The 23,205-nt window shown below is 39.5% G+C and overlaps 3 protein-coding genes across 3 annotated transcripts in view; 2 read left to right on the top strand and 1 right to left on the bottom strand.

The window, feature by feature from the left end:
• Nucleotides 1-23,205, bottom strand: part of LOC307038037 (stromal interaction molecule 1-like) — a 358,279-nt gene that overhangs the window by 149,551 nt on the left and 185,523 nt on the right. The gene's annotated exons all lie outside the window — the stretch shown is intronic.
• wdr95 (WD40 repeat domain 95) lies at nt 386-15,520 on the top strand (the record flags this gene model as incomplete). Its single annotated transcript, XM_079678057.1, has 29 exons — nt 386-453; nt 931-1,156; nt 2,327-2,380; nt 2,468-2,551; nt 2,710-2,775; nt 3,215-3,445; nt 3,814-3,899; nt 4,012-4,104; nt 4,185-4,230; nt 4,337-4,383; nt 5,007-5,124; nt 5,296-5,365; nt 5,803-6,043; nt 6,132-6,237; nt 6,760-6,911; nt 7,092-7,194; nt 7,350-7,456; nt 8,348-8,427; nt 8,526-8,580; nt 8,668-8,713; nt 9,087-9,146; nt 11,512-11,674; nt 11,824-11,919; nt 12,022-12,080; nt 12,715-12,847; nt 12,950-12,989; nt 13,373-13,461; nt 14,614-14,795; nt 15,125-15,520. 29 exons carry the CDS (start codon nt 386-388, stop codon nt 15,152-15,154), a joined length of 2,931 nt encoding a protein of 976 aa, XP_079534183.1. The 3' UTR covers nt 15,155-15,520.
• The window catches only part of b3glcta (beta 3-glucosyltransferase a), a 53,944-nt gene continuing 51,221 nt past the window's right edge, over nt 20,483-23,205 (top strand). The window contains exon 1 of the mRNA XM_079675643.1: nt 20,483-20,944. Within this exon, the coding sequence (XP_079531769.1) occupies nt 20,881-20,944 (64 nt within the window). The 5' untranslated portion in view covers nt 20,483-20,880. The remainder of the gene's footprint in view (nt 20,945-23,205) is intronic.

Raw genomic sequence — 23,205 nt, 5'->3', positions numbered from 1 at the left:
TGTTTTCCATTTCATTCTCAAAGAAATTCAATAATGTTTGTTTAATTTCTTTTTCCCCTTAGTTCAACGAAAATTGACTAGTATTACTTAAAGATTGCTACGATAATCGTCTCATTTAAGTTCAATGTAAATAGTGCAATACATTGTTACATGGCTTTAACAAGGCCGTCAACAAGTGCAGCTTCTTGTCTTTAGTGTCTCAGTTGTCACCCTTGGTTTCTTAGCTACCATGGGGCCACCCGCTCAGCTCAGGTGTAATGTCAGAGTGAGTGTCAGGTAGACGAATGTGAGATCTGTGTGTTTATAGTCCGACTGAGGCAATGTGCTGCACTAAAGTCTGCGTTTTATATCACATCAACCCTTTAAAATACAACAACTAACAAGGATGCCACTGGGGAAGGAGGTCCGCTCCTCTTCAGCCTCAGGAAGATTAGAAACTCAACATGTGTCCAGGTAACCTGATATTATGTTTCTCTCCTTAATTTCACCACATGTGTGTATTTCTCTTGATTTATTTATAGTTAAAACCAATTTTGTATTAATTTGAACTGTTTCAGTGTCTGGATAACTTAGTAATAATAGGTTGAGTCTCTTGTTTCTCTGTCATGTTTATCACATGTTTACTGTTGTCATGCTGCTTGAGTTGCCATCTGGGGTGGCACTGAGGAGTTACAGTGTACATGTAATATGATAACGGCTCTCTTTCTACATCCATGGAAAAGTCCCACTGCAATGATTTAATAGATCTCTGCATAATAGACATACTGTATGTGTAACATTGTTGGCTATCCTTGGTGTCGCCACAAGTGACCAGAAATAACAAGCTTCTCACATAATAATAATATTCTTTTCCAGAACAATATTTACTCATCATAACAATCTGCTATAAGAACAGTGCTTGCATTTATTAAAACATCTCAAATCCTCCAGCATCCTTTGTGAACGGTGGAGAACTGCAGACAGGACTACGGGGTCAGGTTGTTGCGTTGAGAAACTCACAGATGACTGCAGCGAGGACAAAAAGCAGCCTGAATGGCTGGTGCGAGAACTGCTGAGCCGGAACAGGCGAAGACACTCAATCACACAAGGAGATGAGGCTCAAATGAGAAAACAACACCCTATTATTGACTCAACTCGCAGATTGTGCAGCCTCAAGGTAAAGTTAACAAAGTCTGAAAGTAAAATCTGAGAAATAAGTGTGAATATGTTTGACCTCTCAAACTGAAAGATTCTCCTACATTTTGATTATTTCAGCGCCATGATAGATTTGTATAATTTTACCATTGAGTCTGCTTTCTTTAAGTTGCAGCATTTAGCCTCAAGGTGTCACTAGAGTGTTACGATCACTAGTTTACACACTCTTTCTGATGTGGTTAAACTACACTACAGCTGAAGAATATCCCACTCACAAGGTGAGCTGCAGAAAGAATGAGGTAATTCCAAAAGTGCCATTTTAAATCAAGTTGATGATCAATTTACTCCCAGTCTGACAGCGCATTGGGCAAGACGATCTATCCCAGAGGATGGCCATGTTTCAGTCTAAAGTGGAACAAACTTAGTTGCTGAGCCAACCACTTAAAAGGACCTCAGTAGATTCAAATTCAAGCTGACAAAAATGATGGACTGATGCAGGAGCCTGAACACCAGCAGAAGTTTCCGGTGCAGGTGTCAGTCACACTCTCCTGCTTTATGTAATAAGCAATGTGCCATCTCAGGTTGGACGGAGCAGGCTCAGGAGTTCAAAGTTATGCAGTGTTCATAAATACATTTTGTAAAGCAGACAACTTTCAGCACTTCCATCACTGACTGATGGAACAATTATCTCTGAAATTCAGGAGATACCGTGGGGAAACCTTGACTCTAGTTACATCCTTAAGGAACTAGGCTGTTTATCCCCATTATTTATTAATGATGGATCAGGTAGCGTCATGGATAAATGACCCGTTGCCAGGAAATCATAGCAAAATGAAGAGAGGCCATTAGACGCAGAGAACATGGCCAGCCATCTCGCTTGTGAAAGCACACATCATGGCTGACAAATGGCCTTTACAGATAGTCATTAATACTCAGAGGTGCAGCCCTAACCATATGTGTTGATAATTACATGCTGTTAATATCTCCTTTCTAGCAAGCATGCTTTATGAACTGCCTGGTGAGTGCATTTGAGTGGACTGAAAATAAATTAGAAGGAGCATTTGTTTGTCAATTAAACCTGATTTCTGGTATATCCTGTATTGTGCTATTTTCTTTGAATATTCACAATCACCCAGCATTATTATTGGTTCATGTAATAACACATGTCACAACTGTTCTTTTCTCCAACAAGATTGATGAGACGATATCACTCGACAATCTCCAGAAATTGAAACTAGCGTTCGAGGTATTGTATGAACTGCATCTTTTTAAAACTCACTGACGGTCTAGATATGCATTTCTGCAATATGTGACATCATTTTTTCTTGCAAAGGAATTTGAAAGGGGTGGCTCGAGATCCATTGATGCAAAGTGTTTTGGACGTATAGTGAAGAAGTGTTTGGGTTTGCCTAAGACAGTAAGGACAGTGGCACATTCCTCCTAATATTTTAACTCTGTCTCAGATTCTCTCATCTCTGCGTTATCTGTGTCTCATTTCTTTGCAATTGAGGACAAGCCTCAGCTATTGCCTGATTGATTTGTGTCATTGTTTTCTATTCTTTTGTTATTTCACAGAGCAATGCGCAGATTCAACGGTTATTTAAGAAGATTGATTATTTGGGTCAAGGACAGATTTCATGGGTGAGATGAAAAGTATATTTTTTTCTAATGGAGCATTCATCTATTTCATACAGGAGGTTTGCCTTTTTTATGACACTTTGCACACTATGCCCCTATGAAATGTGACAGTTGTAATTCACTATGAATTAGTGGAGCAAGTAGAGCTGTTACTCACCTGAACACAATGATTCGGGCTAAATCAGGAATTTCAATACACATGTTACTGCATGATAGCACATTTGTCACTCTTTGCAGAGTGTCATTCATTTGGAAAGCATATTGTAACAAATTGTAACATGTAGAAAATAGCCGAAATCATCAACAGCCAATTTGTTTTTGCGACAAGTATTTCTGTATTTTTGTTTCCCCCCACCGCTGAAATCTAACCCTATAAAGCCATGATAAAAATGATATGACTGTGCAGGACTACCATAACCTGACACAAAGTGATGTGACACAGGGTGAGTTCTGCACACACATGATGCATGAATACAAAGAGAAGCAGGAAACTGTGAGACGCAGCAAGCAGGTGGCTTTCACTCTGCCAGCCTCGATGAAGACATTGTGTCATGGCATCCCCATCGTCAACATCCACTCCAGCCATGATGGCACCATTGTAACAGTGAGAGAAGACGGTGTTGTTTGCTGCTGCAGCCCTGAACTGAAACCACTGAAGACCAAACCTTTATTTGTATGTATTCTTTGTACATTCATCAAAACACTTTAGGGATAAGTCTGTTTTTTTTATTTCCACCAAGCACATTAAAGACTATACGTCTACCTTTAAATCATGTCTGCAAGCCCGAAGCCCATTGGTTCCTACTACTGAGGGCACAGATATTGGCCAATGACTATTTTTTTATATCCCAAACAAATGGGTACAGTGGAGTGCCCGAGTAATAGGAACACATCACCCATGGCAACAATATGGCTCATACTGTATATGTGTTCTATGTTGACAATGGATGTCTATAACAAGACTGCCTTTAATTGTTGTTGTTCTTAAATGACACAGCTGGTATTTCCTCACTTAATATTGGAAACATAATTATATTTCAGAATGAAGGACCAGCAAGCAAGAAGTCAAAGTGGGCAAGTGACTTTATTCTGATGACAGAATTGAACAAGCTGATGATTGGAACAGGGTAAGCTTTAATAACATAATTAAGGACCCAATTATTTATAAAGTAAACTGACAGCAGGGCACAAACTATCCTTGCTTTGCTTATTGTGCGTCTTTTTTTTTTTATCTTGCAGGGACAGAGAGATCCAGCTTTATGAGCTTTCCACTCTGGAGCCTTACTGCCAGATCAATGCTCTAGAAACGGTGCCTTTGACATTAGACTTTGGGTGAGCAGCGAAACTGCATGTTAACATATCTTCCCAATGTCACAATAAGTCACAATAATGGCCTCCATTTTTTCTCATAGTTGCACTGGCCCTGATAAATGTTATATTGTGTATGGAGACACGGAGGTAGGTCCTATGAATAATCCTGAAATAAATCTTAAACAAACTTATCATTAATTATACCCCACCTGATTTATACTGGCATAGGTTAAATATGGTGTTTGTGTTTCAGGGATGTGTTACTATCATTTTAATATCCTCTGTTGGAGATACCCTCAGGTAATTTTCCTTTCTGTTAAAACCTCCAGTCTGTGATTTCCTTTTGATTTTTAAACACTTATTTCCAGGTTTCCATTGTAATTTGGGATACACATTTTCAGAGAATTAAACTCTCTGGTTCTGATAACATAATTACATTTCCATATGTTCTTTATAATATACAAAACTCTTAATTAATTCATAAGAATATAATATATTGAGCTTTGCTATGCAGACATCTAAAGAAGGAAAAGGTTGTATGTGTTATATTCAATCACAATCTTTTTAGGCTGCACAAAAAAACCTTTGGGAATCAGTTTTTCCGGTTGGTCATTGTGTTTCTCCTGTGACCATCCCCATCCCCGAAATTCCCATGAATAAAGCATATGTATGTGAGATTATGTCAGGGAAAGTCGATCAAAGTATGAATTTATCTTTTTTTTTTGTTCTAGTCATAACAGAGAATTGAGTGTCTGGACAGATTGAAATACTGTAGCCGGGTAAAAGCCGTAGTTGCACAGAAACTTAAGGTGGACAAATTATACCTATGCTAACTATAGGTTGTACTGTTTGTAGGTACGCCTATGTCCCAATACATTTAAACAGTTTCATGCATGATGTATAACTTAATTTCTTATTGATAGGTTATGGAATAAATTACCGGAGATTGAAAATATGCCCAACATAGCGATTGACGATGCAGTGCTTTTTCCAAATGTGACATTTGTCAGATGGAAGGTTCATCAGGACTGGGTAACACAGGTGAGTTTTAACCTTTTCCATGTGCATGTTCACTTCCCTTATAAAGAAATACATCTAAATTCAGCCAAGTGACGACTGACATTATTTGCAGATGGTGTGAACAATTTACGTGCATTACAGACATATTATAATGAAATAGGCTGAGCATCTAACTCCTCTCTCTAACTCTAGGCAAAATATTTTCATAGTTTTCAAGCTGTTGTCTCCTCATCAAAAGAAGAATCTACTTCGCTCGTTATAGGTAATTTCAGTTTTCTTTGGCCTTTAAAGAGAGAAATGTTGGCATAAGTTTAGCACCTTTATGGGTTTAATTATTGTGACTTAAAACACTTACACATCTCTCATTACACATGCATATTCTCTGTGATTTAAGATCCAAATAAACAAATGAATGCTAAAAATGTTGCTCAGACTCTACAGTGTGCAGTAATTAAATGGTGTCGAACATTAGGCAGCCTGGTCGGAGAGCGTTGAGGGATGACGCATGATGACTCATCTATCACAAATTCACCAATCAATGCAAGCGTGTGTGTGTGTATGTGGTGTGTGATCGACCATGACCACTTGAATGCTTGGTAATTTATTCTGATAATGGCTCACCCTTGCTACAGAAGGCATGTTTGATCAATGCTGATACTCGTGATCTCATAATAACATTTATATTTTTTTCTTCTTCAGGCTGTGTGCTGCCTCTAACAGATGCTGAGCAGCAGTTGGATGATATTAGAGAGGCCTGCTATGTAGCTAAAACCAAGAAGATCCAACTGAGCTGGACTCCGCAGCTCCGTGCATCGTGTGACCAGACAGTTTTCAACATATCCAAAGGTGTCAAGACCTTTGACCTTTGTCAGAAGCACAGCCTTCTGGTCACTGGAGGCATGGACAGACTGATACGCATGTGGAACCCACATTTTTCTGGGTGAGGAGCCAGAATTCAGTGGGCTTTATTCAAGACAATTAACAATAAATCCAAAAGCCTCACCTCTTGGTTTGGTTTTTCGTTTTAGGAAACCTAACGGTATTTTGAAAGGCCATTCAGCTCCAATCACTTACCTGCAAATCATCCCAGAGAACGGTCAGATCTTCTCTGTCTCTATAGACTGCACTGTGAAGGTGATTGATGATTCATTTGTACGTCTCTGTGATTTTCCACATTCTAAATGATCAAACGGAGTACAGCATTCATTTGAGGGCGTGCAATAACCACTGTGGACAGTTGGAAACTTTGAAAATGTAAAACAAAAAATCTGACCTTCTCTTTGACTTGAGTTTTTAAATGTTGTTCTGCTTTTAAATATTTTTTTTTACTACTCTACAATTCAGAAGACAATATTATAAATGTATATTAGCTATAGTTACTTACTACTTGTTAAAGTCTTATTTTCTTTTCTTTTATAAAACACGATGCCTTATTATAGACATGACTTCACAGCTGGATAAACAGAAGCTCCAACTAGACAAGCTACAGTGTTAATATTATATGATCAAATACATGATATAGAGTATTCATATTCTATGTTGCACATTAGGGCTAAGACTTCTGTGCTTCTAGAAAATATTGAAGGTTTTAGTCTTTATTTAGCACAGTATTCCGTGAATAATTTGGACACTACTGTTTACCTGTTGCTGTTTCAGATCTGGGATATTCAAGATCAGTGTTGCCTGTTTACAGCAGACTCACAAGCCAGCGGGATTCATGGTGACATATCTACCTGCTCGTATTCCTCTGCTGTAAAATCCTTCTACTTTGCAGCAGACTGCATGGCGGTGCTCTCCCTGAAGATAAGGTTGGTTGTCAAGCCCCCATGCTTTATTCATCATAGAATCCAATGTACAGTACTGTAAAGATACTTAAAAACTAAATTTCTCAAGGTTGTTGGTCTGTGAAATTCAAATAAGAAAAAATACAGAAAAGACTGTTGAAGAGTTGTTATTTTATTAATGTTTTTTTTTTTTTCCTCTTTAAGGCCGAGGCTCCACAGCCGTCTGACTGTTTCTCATGATGAGACTGTAATGTGCTGCGGATACAGTGAGGAATTCCGTCAGGTTGTCAGCTGCAGTGAGGGATCCGTGAGTAAATGAATACTTTAGTGCATCACAAAGTCATTCAAGTGACCCAACTTCACATTTCCAGCGAAGAAATGATCCAATCTGTGTCAAAACAGAATTGATCTTACTTACTGTATATCAACAGTATAGTTCATTCAATATGTTACTTTTTCCAGGTGGTTAAAGTCTGGGATTTTGACACTGGGCGGCAGGTTTTTGAATTTGGTGGCACCCATGACCAGTCTGCCATCACATGCATGGCTTTTGACCCCAAAGGGAGGAGGTACAGTACAACAGTTTGTGATACATTTCACTTTAAAAAAAGCACTGTCACCCACCACTCCACATCAACGGCACAGCAGTGAAGACTACAGACAGCACCAAGTTCCTGGGGGTGCATATCACAAGCAGTCTGACCTGGTCCACTCACACTACATCACTATTTAAGAAGGCACAGCAGCGCCTACACTTCCTGCGCAGGTTGAGAAGAGCACAACTCCCCCCTCCCATCCTCACCACGTTCTACAGAGGAACCATAGAGAGCGTGCTGAACATCGGCATCTCCATCTGGTCGGGAGACTGCAACGCCAAAGACTGGAAGTCTCTGCAGAGAGTGGTCAGGACAGCAGAGAAGATCATCGGAGTTTCTCTCCCTCCCATCAGAGACACCGCTCAGAAACGCTCCCTGACAAAAGCCCAGAACATTTTTAAAGACCCCACTCATCCTCACCATGCTCTGTTCTCCCTGCTGCCCTCCGGCAAGAGGTTCCGCAGCATTAAGAGCAGAACAGTCAGATTCTGTAATAGCTTTTTCCCCCATGCCATCAGACTGCTGAATATTAAGTAGACCAGTAACACAGAGATTATATTACGCTGTGTAAAGCGCACATATTTTCTATATAGTATGTCTATTTTATTTATATGTATAGTAAGTCTTTATATTTTAAACACACACTTTATCTTTAATTTTATCAGCACCACGTCGCTATTATTTATTTATATGTACAATTTTAGCAAGTTTTTATATTGTCCTGTTCCTGTAAGCCAGTACAACGAAATTTAGTTTTAATAGCACACTCTGTGTCTTGTTGAGATGACAATAAAGTATGTCTAAGTCTTTAATACAAATATATTGAGCCACAACTTCATCTTAATAAGTTGTTTTTATTTTCAGACTCATCACAGGTGGAAGAGATGGTTGTGTAAAGATCTGGAACTTTAACAATGGTCAGTGCCTAAAGACACTTAGGAAAGGTATGTATTTGACCTTTCCATTACTTCTGCATAAAACAAAAGGTTTGTATACTATATTATACAGTATTTGTGAAAAATCCCTTTCAATCTTTCCGTAGATGGTGAATGTCACGAAGTGTGCGACTGCATCTTTTTGCAAGTTCACAGGACTTTGTGAGTAATGATGTGATATTTGGCAAGTGTTCTTTGCTCAGTATACATTCTAATCTATGTTGAGCTTGTGCAATTTTAAATTTGAAGCTATGTGATGTCTGTTGGCGGGGACCGGAAGATTGACATTTACCTAGTGAGTACAAAAGAGTTTTTTGTATCATTTGTCATTTGTGCTTCAGAAATCCCATTCCAATTATTCCTCCAGTTCCTCCATCCATCCATCGTATTGTATTCAATTTTCATTTGTTTACATTGTCATTACCAGCTGATCCCCATCCTGAAACAGCAAAGAAAATACTGATAGTTCATGCGGCATATAGCCTGAATTTCATTATAAAACTAGAAAGAAGTTTGCAAAATGTTTTACTGCATGGCGGATGTCACTTCTTGTCAGTGTCTGCCTAATAAGAATTGTAATGTACTAATATGTTTAATAACATAATTAAATGTTTTAATATCGAGATGTAAACTATTCTGTTTGCTTAGTGGACATTTGCTTTTTTCAGGACATACCTGAGGACCTTCATCATGTCCAGAGGCCACAGCCTTCATGGCAAGATGATCTGGTGAGTAATGAATAGAGAATTGTCTTGACAATAACATTGAGAAAAGCGATTCAGTCAAACAAAAATAATAGTTACAAGACAAGTTATTCAATGGACTCTGACTGAGAGTTAGTATTCCCCTGTGACGTTGATTCTATGCAGACACTGGATGGATCATTATTCTTCTGTTTCTGAAAGAGCACAGATACAGTATCAGCATAAACAAAACCCCGCCATAAACACAAATTGGATGTTTTCTGCAAAATGAATGTATGATCAAAAACACATTAAGCTAGAAAACAGTATGTGCTAGCTCGGAAGTCATTTCATTACAACCTCATTCATCATGTTGTTGCTACAGTGTGAGTATAATACTATTTTTCAGAACATCTGAATGTTTCCTGCTTGTGGTGCCATGTTATACTTCTACTCCACTGTATTTCAGAGACAAAGGTTGTGCCGATTCCATCATATTAATTTTAAAACAATGAGGATAAGAAATACATACAAATATATAAATCTGATACACCGTATACAAAGCCAATAATATAAACAAATAGTTAACTTAGCAGAACCTTACAATGCTGTTTACATATTATCATTGTGCATTTCACATTAGAGGTGCCAGTTCTGTCTTGCCTCAGTCACTGGTGCACCTGAAGGGCTGTGTAGATAAAGCTTCACTGCCAGTTGTTTGTTCATATGACACACAGAGGACACTGGGGTCCTTAGAGCCTTTTTTGCTGACTGGCCATAAAACTCAGTAAGATATGGGTAACGCAGCCTCCCTGATCTCTGCCCTGCTGTGCAACATTGATTGCAGATTTTTTTATTTTAAATCGAGCAGCAAGTTTCCCCTTCAACCCTGCCTCACTCTTTATCTTCCATCTTTCCTTGTTCCGTTTCTCTCACTATTGAGAATGTTATTAAAAACATGATGATAGCATTTTCCCTGCCAACTTCATTAACCTATATTGTATGTAGGGCTAAACTAATTTATAGTGTAATATATAATATTGAGGGTTTTCTCACAGACACATCACCGCTGATGTCACATCACATAGCTTCTCACTATGTTTTTTATGAAATGTAGGATTATTTTTTTCTGCAACAAATGCACCGCCTACAGTGTCTAATAGGTCAACGTCAGTATATTTATTCCCCGTTATTGTGTGCACATAAATGATATTGAGATTAGAACAAAAGGTCAGGCACGTGCATGTTTTGTATTACAAAGCAATACATCTGTCCTAAGAAAAATCTCCTTTCAGAAGCTGAGGATTTGATCCTCTAGTGTCACAGTGTTGTAATCCTATTCGTGATTTTTTTAAGAGCTTTAAACCTTTCATAGTATCTTTTCATTTTATAGAAGTACATTTAGTGAAGTGAGAGTTTGAATCTCACAAACCTTTAAAGTAAAATCAACAATTACATAAATAAATGCAGTCGCGTGCTCTAAAAGCTGTGTGTTCAGTCCATATAAAATATCAGAATAGATTGCAGTTCCTTTATCAGATTTTACCTGTATAAAGCGGACAGGTTACCTCAGAATGCAGGGCCCACCTCTCTTTCCCATTTCTTTTATTATGGTTGGTGGTTGCACTCACCCTCATACAGTATAGGCCAACTAACAGAGGAGAAATAATGCAGTAGAGTGGACAGCAAGAAAAGTGACCCCTGTTAGAGCCATCTCTGATGATTGTTTTTCAGGAAAGAGACCAATGGGTTCTTCTATAAACATTATATAATTGACTGTATATTGGTCCATTTCCGTTATCCACTTATCCTCGGGTTTACTGTGATTTATTCTCTGTTCCTCCAGATGGTCTGAGTTGTGTTACAATTCATTAATATTTCAAAACATGGCCTGGTTCAGCTAATATTTCACTTGGCCTTTGAATATAATTTACAGTAAGTTAAGTAATCAGTGCCGGTCAGAAATGCCATCTGCTTTTCCTGATTTGTGTACAGTTTCTGGTTGGCAGCATCCCACCAAGAGAACATATTTCTGTTGAGATCAGTGGAATAAAACAAGACGCACAATATACACCAGTTTCAGTGTTCAAGTACAGTGGCTGAAGTAATATTTGACTTGTTTGCATTTCCTTTAATATTTTTTTGAACAAATTGGGGAACTCGCTCACTCATTATTCTATAAGGTGTGCAAACTCCTTTCTAAATTGATAAGGTTAATATATATAGGAAAACAAGTAAGTTAAGGTTGTGGCTAGTTAGAGTTTAAAATGTTTTGAAGTGATAATACATTATTCCACTCTGTTCTTAGGTAATAAAAAGGGCAGGAATCTTTCATAACAAACTCTGCTCAAACTTTTAAATGTTTTATCCCGGAGTAATTTAAAAATACTTGCACTTTGTCTTTTCTCAGAAAAGTGGCCATAAGGAGGACATCCTTTGTGTGGCGCAGTGTCCCCCATCTCTCCTAGCCACCAGCAGCTATGACGGGGAGATTATAGTGTGGAATGTAATTTCTGGACGAATACGGTGTCGGTTAGTCAGCCCTCTTCTAGCTGAACATCAAAATGTTGAAGGTAACCTTGAAGCAAGGCAGATGATGAATATAAAAAAAACTCAGATGTGTATATAGGCAAGGCAAGGCAAGGCAAGACAAGTTTATTTATATAGCACCTTTCAACACAAGTAAAATTGCAATAATGATATGTGTTTTTTTGTGATACAGGACTGGATACAAGTGTTCCAAGTATAATTTTCTTTAAGAACTCCAAGTTGCAGCACTTTTCCTCGGCTACAGCTCTGCTGTCGGCAGGAGCCATGGGTCAGTGTAATGAACAGCTCTAATTACAGCGCATGATGGCATTTTAAAACCTCTCACAACGTCTTCCATTACACTGTTAATTATGTATTTTTTCTTTTAAAGGTTGTATAAATATCTGGAACGTGCTCAGTGGAAGCAAATTAGCTGGGAGTTTCAAAGCTGTAAGAAATGCATCTCAACAATATTCTTGGATTCACTTTTGGGTCCCAAGGCATAGGACTCTAGTTTTTGCTTTTCTTTCTCCTATATTTAAAATTGCTAATCAGGCATTAGGATCGTTTGTGGCAAACTGTTTCTTTGCTTAGTGCTATTTTTTGAACAACTTGCAGGATCTTTCCTTGCAGATACTGCAAAGCAGGGACCTTTAATATTGGTAGCCCAAATAGAAAATGTGCTCATGAGTACAGAAATTGCGTTTTGAGGCTAAAAAACTTAAAAAAGTCATACATTTTCACTAAAGACAACAAAAAAAAAAAACTAAAACAATATATTTTCTTTGCTATTGTAGCCCACTTGTTTTGTTACCTAGCTACAATGTCTCTCAACAGTTTCGAGGTGCTATTATTTGAATCTACTTTTGTTTCTACAAAAGTAACCAGGCACCTGATATTATGTATCTGGAGAGGATATATTAGGCTATCTGGAGAGGATATAATATATTAAGTCTCTTTTCAGGGAGGGTAACACTTGCTACAGTCAGTTAATGCAAAATCATTAATATGAGAAGTTGGTGAGATGATTGGTGCCATGATTTTCAAGTAACACTTTTTGATTTTTTTCATTTTCATTTTGTAGTCTAAATTCCAACAAAAGATTACAAAACAGGCTAAATCAGCCAAAGACACGTTGCTGTACGCTGCTGACCGGATTGGTTACATCTATGTTTACAACATGGAAAAGTTTACTGCTGGGCAAAAATCACCTAGAGGTAATCTGAATATTTCACCTTGATTAGACATACAGTGAAAAACTGTTACTGTCCATCAGAACGTGGAAAATGAATCCCTCTTGTTTTTTCATCTTCATTTAGCTGAAGGCTTCTGGCGTGCCCACACCAGCCGAATTACTGGGTATGTAAAAAATCAGGGTCAGTCATATTATCTAATCTTTATAATCTAGTGAACGCTATCAAACAGGAATTCTACTCTAGGTTGTGTCTCTAACTTTAAGTTTGTTGTATGCTTAAAAGTCCCAAAGGGTACATCCTTAGTGGAAGCAATCCTTTTTTTTAGAATGACTTATTGGTAGCAGCAGCACAGCAAAACTTCCTTCTGCTGCAGTAGACAAATCAAAGAAACTGTGTGCGGGAAGGTCTTAAACAGACAATCAGTATAGGTGAGGTGCTGTGCAGGGTGCATCTGCCATCAGACGTACCAACAGAGTGGATGATTTAGGGTGTTCTGCCAGAAATGCCTGCTCTCATTAAATCTCATGTCTCTGTATTCTGGTCCAGCCTGCAGATTGTTGACAATGATCAAGTGGTGCTTAGCTCATCCACAGACTACACTGTGCGCCTTTGGAGCACACATGGAGAATACATAGGTGGGTGCCATTTTGCATCTGTCAATCCCCTCTTTCTAGACATTATTAATGTCTATGCCAACAACATAAATCATGGTGCGGTGCTTTGGTGGAAATGCTGTTATTTGTGGGCTTTTTCTTTCAGTGTGACAATATTCCTGGCTGGATTAAACCACTATGGGGTCTGGGGTAAAAAATAAGCAGTTTGGCCCTTTTATTCCCACTCCTTGTGGAGTGTGAATGTGCCCTGTCACCTTCAAGTACCCATCAAGTACAGTACACATAGCAAACTACATGGCAGCTTAATTACATTTGCCTAGAGACTGCGTAAACAACCAGCACTTCTATGCTAAAATGCTACCTGGCTGCAGGTTTACACTATGTGAATGACTTTTTGGTAATAACACACATTTATTCAGGGTAATGCACCATGTTAGCACAATGTTAGCTATAATAACCTATACATAAATAATAATCAAATAAATAAGGTCATTTGGTTGAGTTATTCAGTCAGATAATGATGTAAGACCACATATTCCTTAAGGCCATAACATTCCAACAAATAAATAGACGTTTAAAATTGTTTCTACCCACCAATTGGTGTAGGGAACCTCCAGATTTTAGAAGCCCAAGACTTTAAAGGAATAGTTCTAAAATAAATGTTTACTGTCCAGTTGGGAAATAGTGTTTGTGCAAAGCAAAGCTAACTGGCTGGTGACTGTAGGTTCATATTTAATGCACAACAAAATGTTGAGCTATTAATTTAAACCGCTGTCACATCGATGGTAGTTCGGCTTCACGTACATCCAGCAAAACCGACTTTTTCACCTATTGAAAATCTACATCCATAACTTCTACATAACTGTGAGCAATTGTACTTTTTGTGTGACGTTGATAATCTAAGAGTGGACAGGAATAAGTTAGGAACTGTCATTAGTAATATTTTCAATGTGTATGTGTATTTCAACCTGAAATAAGACTCAAATAGAAAGATTACAATTCCCTGTGGGTCAGTAGTGGGGGTCTGCACAGTAGGGACCTGCAGACACTTGATTTCAAATGGATTCAGACATTGTGACATTTTAAGAAACCACATTTTCAACTGCAAATTCCTTCAGCACAAAGCTGCCCAATGTGGAAATAAAATAGAAATTGCAATATCTTTGTCCACAGGGACCTTTGGGCAGTCTGAGAGCTGGAGCGTCCATATATCCTCCTCGTGGAAACATCCTGCTGTCCCCTATGAGGTCCTCATTGATCCTCTGAGCATGCCTCATCATGAAATTCTGAATGTTAAAACTCGTTCTGATGACATCGATACTGACAAGACTGGGGCTCATAAAGGTGAACTAAAGGTGAGCCGAATTGTTTCACTTAAGATTATCTGAGCGGTGTAGCTATGTGTCTCTCTGCCTCTCCCTTCTGCAAATGTTGAACCAAACTGAACTGTTCCTGCTCCTCTTGCGTCATGATTGCAATCAGAGGCACACAGTAAGGTGTAAGTAGATTAAAGGCAGGTTGTACCCAGAGGAACACAAGACAGGGTGAGTAATAACCATTAAACCAGCAAAAACTGCTGTACCCATGCAAGGCTTACACTAGACTCAGCTTAAAACGTGAACATTTTATAGAGTTATATTGTTAATTTATATTCAGAGTGAGTGTATCTTCTTTTGCATTTCAGGCTCTGTCATGGAACTCTCAGGCATGCTAACAAGCTATCGAACCACTGTGCTCTGAAAGGCTTCATGCTGTGGAGCCATCCAACACCAGACCTCTTATAAGAAGGGCTGAGGAACTAGATACATTTGAAAAATATGAAACTATATTGATCGCAAAAGTGGAAAATGGATCATTGTCGCATTCAGTAATTAAACTCCTTCAAATAAAAAAGCTCTAAATTCCCACTGTGCATGACATGCTCAGCGCTGAACAGCTGAGGAGACCGACAAAGAAAAGCTTGTGAACATAGTGGAGCCTTAGCAGGTGGACACAAACATGCATTCAAAAATAAATACTTATGTTGATTCTCTGTTGCGTTCACATAAATCTACAACTTTTTAATCTGAGAAAAAAAGTTTTTTCACAAGGATAATTTTACTGTTCTAATATCTGGAAAAAGGGAAGGGGAATATATCTCCACCTTTCCTAGTTTGCATAATACCTTTATTTATATTCAAAATATGATGTATTATCCTTGTTTTAAGTGCATTATCTTGGATTGTATATAGGTGCTCTGGCATTCAGTGTATTATTAATAAAACCCTGCATTACAATTTTTGTAACACTCTTGTTTTAGCTGTTTTCTACTTCCTTTATTATATACAGGTAGTGTTCAGGTATATCTGTTTCTGGATGGAGTGTGGCTTATTAAACACCACCTGTTTAAGGCACAATAGGGAAAGATGATCTCAGGGTAACTGATAGTACTAGTTTAGAAGATGTGACAGGATGCTGCGCATTTGAGGTATAAGTCGATTGAGAGTCAGTCATATGGGAGCCGACAGCTCGGTTTGTTCAAGCATAATAAACTGTGACATGCACTGTGTGTGTGTGTGTGTGTGTGTGTGTGTGTGTGTGTGTGTGTGTGTGTGTGTGTGTGTGTGTGTGTGTGTGTGTGTGTGTGTGTGTGTGTGTGTGTGTGTGTGTGTGTGTGTGTGTGTGTGTGCGCTTCCAAATGCATTTTGCTAGTCCATCAGGTAAATTGTTACTGTTATTTACATTTCGTTGGTACACACTGTTCAGAAAAGAATGTCCCAGAAACCCAGAAAACAACAAACAAACACACACACACACACACACACACACACACACACACACACACACACACACACACACACACACACACACACACACACACACACACACACACCATTTTATGTTAACAAACAATAATTTCAAAAGGGTCCCTGGGTAGGTGCCCCACCACCATTATCTTTTGATTACAGTAACTATTAGCACTACCCTTAACCTAATTATCCACACAAATTCAAAGAAGGGGGAGCTCAGAATTACTCAGGAATGCTCAGTGAATATAAGCACCCAGAGGAAAGGACGAGAACAGTAATTTTGCAAGTAGAGGACTGAACTTTTATGGTCGGGAAGAATCTTAATTATAGGTCACAGAGCTATCCACACAGCCTTGTGTTTTATTCACGCTCATGCTTTAAAAATAGTGTGATGTGGAAAGGAAGGTTTGTATTCTGCCAGCTGTCAAGAACCAAAACAATCTAACTGTGTTTCAGTCAAATCAAGTAACCTTCACCGACAACAAATGTGCCCATTCATCTGTCACTGGAGAAAAATCTCAGTGTGACACTTTCTTGATTTTCTCACTTCTTTGAGAGACTTGTTGATGGTCACAAATCTGGATTGATCTGTCACAGAACACTTCAATGAATGCTGCCTTCACACGGTATTGGGAATGTACTAAATGAAAAAACAAAGATCAAAGTTAAGGATACTCTATCAAGTATTATCGGCTTATTAACAAAACAATAATTTATTGTTACTTGATGCTCTATGAAATGCTGTTTTAAAAAAATACTTATATATAACCAAAGTTACGTTTTGATCAAAAATTATTTAAGTTAACACTTCAGCCACACCTAATCAGCTGCTTAACCTACTTATACCTGGTCACCAAATGTCGTTTTTCTCAGAACCTGAGATCAAACTATCCAGGTCCTCAGTCGCCTATCATCCCATATCGCTACAACATCCACAGTGTCTGGCATCTCAGTCAAATCAATACTAACTCAGCTAAATTGAAAACGGACTCCTTTTGGAGGCTTATATTCAGATTGGGACCCCCACATTAAGTCTCGATCTGCCTGGACTTCAGTTCGTCCCCCAGACCAGCCTGACAGATGACATCCCCCATCTTTCTTCATCCCTTCCCCTTACATTACATTAAATATTTAACTGACATATTGTTGTTACTTGATCCTTGCTTTTCTCAGTGGGCATCATTTGATGTTACTTTTCCATTATTTAAGAACTACATGAAGCCATTACTGTGGTCAGGACTGAGCTGAGTCACTTCTCAGGATCATTAAACTCTTAACTTCATTATAGACCTCAGAAAACCATTCCCTTCAGATTATGTATTTCATATCTGAGGAAAACCTGTGAAAGAGGTTATTTTCTTTACTTTTAGCAGAAAATCTTTGTTAAAGGTCCAATGTTTTGGCCATTTCTACTGATCATAATTCCATTGTTTAGGTTTACTAGAATAGATTTACATTGTTCAAAAATCACATTGGTTTCTCATACAGCATCTCTGTATGTGTATTCACTCTCTGTCCTACATGCCTTGTTGGAGCTCCTGCCCCCCCCTCCCAATGAGCCCACTGTGCTCTGATTGGTCAGCTCGCCCACTCTGTTCTGATTAGCCAACCACTGTTACAGCTGAACATCAGTGTTTATGTTTTACAATGGCATTTGTTAGCAACCAGAAAATGACAGCAGTAATGACAAACAGATGAGAATGCTGAGTGGGGTCTGGGTGCCGTGTTGGCGGGACGTTGCGGGGCTCGAGGAGCGGACAGTGTGAGGTGGATTACTGGTGGCATTTCCTGGTTGCTGCTTGGGGTCTGCGTCAGAGTCCTGCACGGGTCTGATTTTCAAGACCCGCTCCCGCCCCCGCGACGTGCAATACCGAACCCGCCCCGCCCCGCTACCCGCACATATTGCCAATTAATTCCGCAACCCGACCCGACCCGTCGGCTCAGGATCCGCAACCCGACCCGAACCCGCATATATATGAGCAGTGAAAACGTGCAATTATTAACACAGTTGCATATTTGTCTAAAAAAGCGTGGGATGTTGGTTATTTTCTCTATCTAGGATGACACCAAAAGCCTCCCAGACGTTGGATTTCCCTCTTGAGGAAGTGTTATTGAAAATGCTGTATTCTCCGCTAGAGAACTTCACCTCAGCCATTTCAAATGTGGCACGCTCAGAAGCAGATTGATGCGCTGCAGAGGTTATGATTATGCGCGGTCCCGCCGGGGAGAGGTCTGAGGATTTAAACATTAAACAAAAAAATTATTATTATTTGAATATATTTATTATGCAACACCCGCGACCCGACCCGCATCATCTTTGTTTTAACCATAACCGAACCCGGAAAAAAGCGTTTGAAAAAATACCACCCACGAATCACCTTTTTTGCGGGTCACCCGATGCAGGACTCTGGTCTGCGTGCCATGCCAGCGGACACCATGGCATGGCACTTGATCTATATCCAGCATCCAGGAAACATAGTGGGAAATCCACCTCACACTGTCCGCTCCGGGAGCCTCGCGGGGCGGACTCGTGAGCTCCGTAATGTCCCGCTAACATATCCAGCATCCAGGGAAACACAGCGGGGAATCCACCTCACACTGTCCCCCCGAGAGCCTCGCTGGGCGGACTCCTGAGCTGCTCGGGAGTCCACCCTGGCAGAGGGTGTGCCTATTGTTCTATAGCTGTGTGCCAATTGGTCCATTTGGACTTAGTGACGTCAATAGGCCCCGAAAGAAAAAAATGGAAAAAGAAAAATCTACAACGAGGTGTTCTGGGGCAGCTAGACACGTATTTTCTGTGTTACGCAGCGTCCACACGGCGGCGTGCGTTGAAGCTTGCCGGCGGGCGTGTCTGAAACTCGACCAATAACCAATCACATGAATCTCCCGCCCCGGACACACAAGCACGCGGTTTGATTGGCTAGAGCTTGTAATGGCATATGATTTGATTGGCTGACGCTTCCGCCGAAGCTTCAAAAGTTGAACATTGCTCAACTTTTGAAGCGAGCAACGCGAGCAAACCGAAGCAACGCTCCCACAATGCAAAGCGGGATGTCACCCCATTCAAAGTGAATGGGCAGAAGTCGTTGAAGCTTCAACGCACACCGCCGTGTGGACGGGCCAGAGTTTCACTCGCTACAGGGTGTACTTTGAGGGTTTGTGACTTTGCAGACCGTTTACATGCAGAAAAAGCTATACACAAGGGGACGGGTAATAACCAGAAAAGCATATGATGGGACCTTTAAACACAAACAGGAAATAGAGGGGTAAAACACAAATAATGTGTAATTCAGTTGAAATAGTGAGCCAGCATGAAAAATATTTCTGCCATTACTACATTTGATGTTGTCATTAATAGTGTAAATTCCTTGTAGTTGAATATATGTTTTATTTGTACAAATATCAACTAGTAAGTAGGCTACTGTAAGCATCACATATTTACAGACCCAGTACACCTAAACAGTTTTTCACTTTCAGTTAGACTTCCAAGTACTTGTAGGTGTCTTGATCATTTAAGTGAACAATGTAAATAAAGTATGACTTTAGTAAACACAAGTAAAATACCTTACAAAAACTAAGACAACTTCAAGATATGGGTGAAAAAGTGTTGGTAAGTTGGTCCCTGTGGTTTCTCTAAGTGCAAGCACAGTTTCCAACTGAACATGTTTCTAACTTGAATACAACAAGGTTACATCATAAAAACTCTCTACTGTGGGCATACTGTGGTATCACTGTCAGTGACATACACTGTCTGTGAGCCCTAACTGGCCTTTTCACAGCAGACGGTTGTCTTGACAAAACACAGTTTTGAGTTATTTACAACATTAACGATCCAAATCCAGGGACTACTGGCATTGATTCTAACTGAATAGAGTCATCGTTAATTAATGCAATTAGTTACAGCTGTGCCTTTCCCGCCATGACAACACAGAGTATCTGGTGTGATGAGACTCTTTGCTTTAGCTACCTTTATTTTTTGAGGGTGATTATGGTAGGCCTATGTTTGTTTAGCAGTATTAAACCATGCGGTGAGTTAAAATGTATAGCTACTTGATATAGGCTATTGACCAATATATCAATCAAAAATAATGACGTAGGCCTAGGCCATTCTTTTAACACAAATGACAGACATTTGCTGGCAACAGCTTATCAATTGTAAATATGTTCTGCTTTGTTTTATATCATTAGCTTACACAATCAGGCTTATTTAGGTTTTTAAAATATATATATATATATATATCTAATCAACGAAGCAATTCATTGGCAAAGTCATCTTTAATGAGAATAATCCTGACGTCGAACTTCTCAAATCCTGGCTGTAGCCCCATTATAGTTATATCTGTATAAACTGCAGAGCTGAACACAACTCTAGTGTTGAGGTTTAATACAGGAACCGCTAAAGCCATACATTAATTAAACTGTGTGATGTTAGCTCGCGCTGCCTCAGTGAGCTCTTCCCGCCAGCAGAGCGCGTCGCTGCGCCTCGTACAGAAAACCTGAAGCCTCCGAGCAGAGCACACTCCCCGTTTTCCGTGAAACTGAGAAAAGGGAAAAGCCTTGTTGTGTTTAGTTTTTTTTTTTAGCACTGTCAGAAAGCTCATGCACTGCGAGCTTCCTCCACCTTCCACACTGCTCACAGGACTCTCCCAGGATGCTGTCGAACAACCCTCACATCGGGCACAAAGTGGCAGGCTGTTTGATTTTCCTCTCCGTCTGTAAGTAGGAGTCACTTTACTTTCTAATCTTCATGTCAGTGGGTTCGGACCACACAGCTGTGAGGGACGTACTGACACCCTCCACAGTAAACAGTGTGTGTTGTTTGCAAAGGTGAAGCTATGTTTGGGAAGAAACGACAGTGTAGCGTTTTACGACCTTGGAGTAACTGTTTGTGAAGTGCGGAGCCATGATTCGCCTCAACTTCCTGAGGAGTTGAAAGGCGATGTGCACGCCATGTGGGTTTACTAACTGCAAGTTTATACCGGAGTTAATCACAGGAAAAGGTTGGAAAATCTCCTCCTTTTGGAATCACATTTGTGTTTAAAATGTGTTCACGATTGAAAACAGTGAAGTAGCTTCTTCCTGTCATATCCACGGTGCACGAGTGGTAGGCAAGCCCGAGCAAACATGCCCCTAAAGCCCCAGCTACTGTCAGCCTTACCAAGTCAGATTTCTCCCTGTCAGTCTGGATGTATTGTGTACAATGCATTTAGCAACTAAGTAGAAGAGTGAACGACGTGCAATAATTTATTCCTCTGCTGCCAGCATACCCACAGTGCTTAGAGACTACTAAAAAAACGCAATTATGCTTACTTTTAAATAAAATATTTATAAGTAATTCTCGACTTGTGCTTGATTACATGTTTACTTAAATTCCATGGAAGTGATTGCTTGATTAGAAATAGTTAATGGCTTGAATGTCAAATATTTCAGGTGATTTTATTTGACCATTTATAATAGAAATATATGCAGTTTGTCCCTGCACATGTTCTGCTATACAGTATCTAATGTATGATGTGTCATGTCCATTAGGTTGGGTGCAGCAGCACACAATGAGTGGCTGCAGCTGTGGAGAGAATTACAGTCAGTGACCAATATTGCATTGGCCTTGTGTACTAGGGCCGTCCTCCTGGAATGTGGTGATAAATGCTGAGCGCAGGAGACTGTCTGCCTTGATGGGACTGAACATTTTCGTCGTTATAAGAAATGCCAGAAAACACAAGGATCTGCTAATATGTTGTTACTGCAGGAAAAGGGCTACATCTGTCTGGGTCAATAACTTAGGAAATAATGTATGCTTGTGTGTTGAAGACTACAAACAGAGCTAACAGTTTTCAAGGATGATATTATGGAATCTTAATGTTGCAAGAATTATCTTCAGGTAACAGTGATTTATTAATAATTTAATTCAATCTATAATATTCAGTTTGAAATATACACTTTGCCACCCTAATGCATTGTTCTTCTGACTACTTTTCACCTTATTCACTCATGCTAGACAATTAACTGACATCATTCAGTTTTGCCAAATTGACTTTTTTTAGGAGGCACATATCAAATATAATTTATGACATGTTTTACCCTCAATTTCTGGTTAGGGGTCATATAAGGCTTATCTCACTAGTTTATTAGCTTGAATGGGTGAATATTCGATATTAGCAATCCTGAAAATGCCCAAAAACCTGTACTTCAGAGATATTATTAAGGCCTGTTGATATGTCAAAAATAGAGTAGTCTAGTCTGGGCAGTGTGGGCAGCCAGAGTCATTCTTGCAATCCACTGTTATCCTGTGCACAAGTGAAAGCTGTGTGTGGCACAGAGTTGAGCATGTTTAGTTGGGCAGCTGACTCTGACAGGGCTGCTCTTCTGCTCCCCCTGTATGTAATATTCATGGACCTAACACCAAGGAGCATCCCAGGTCCCATTTGATGACATTATGGTGCCACCTCTGCTGTTTTTCAATGATGTGGTCCACGAGACATCAACAGACTGTCATTTCTGATGTGCATTGGAGCCATGTGAGTCCGATGCAGTCGGCATGAGGAGCAGCAACCTCCAAGTTGGATGATCCAGCATTCCAGACAGGCCGTATTGCAATTTTGGCAGTTGTGCTAAATCCACAAAGTCTGAATGTGATTGTTGATGTAGGTATACTACTACAATGATGTGTGGTATTTTGGAAAGAGAGAGTACTGAACCAAAATCTGGATTCCATTTTTAGGCTGATTGTTCTGTTTATAATATGGGAACCAACCTCTCATTGGTTAGTGCTGCATTGTCAGCTTAGTTTAAGGTTCAATATCTTGAATATCTTATATTTAAGCTTTCACTCAAAATGTTCTTAAGTATTGTAAGGTTATTGTAGATGATGATGGTTAGAAGATAACTTAATTACAGTGAAAAGCTCACAAACAACCTTAAGTTGACAGCCAGCTGTTGTCACACGTTTTTTAAGTGATTGGAGGACTGACATTGCAGA

Source organism: Notothenia rossii, assembly GCF_949606895.1.
Source record: "Notothenia rossii genome assembly, chromosome: 4".
Classification (NCBI taxonomy): domain Eukaryota; kingdom Metazoa; phylum Chordata; class Actinopteri; order Perciformes; family Nototheniidae; genus Notothenia; species Notothenia rossii.
The sequence above is the reverse complement of the archived record's forward strand: the minus strand, read 5'-3'. Positions and strand labels throughout refer to the sequence as shown.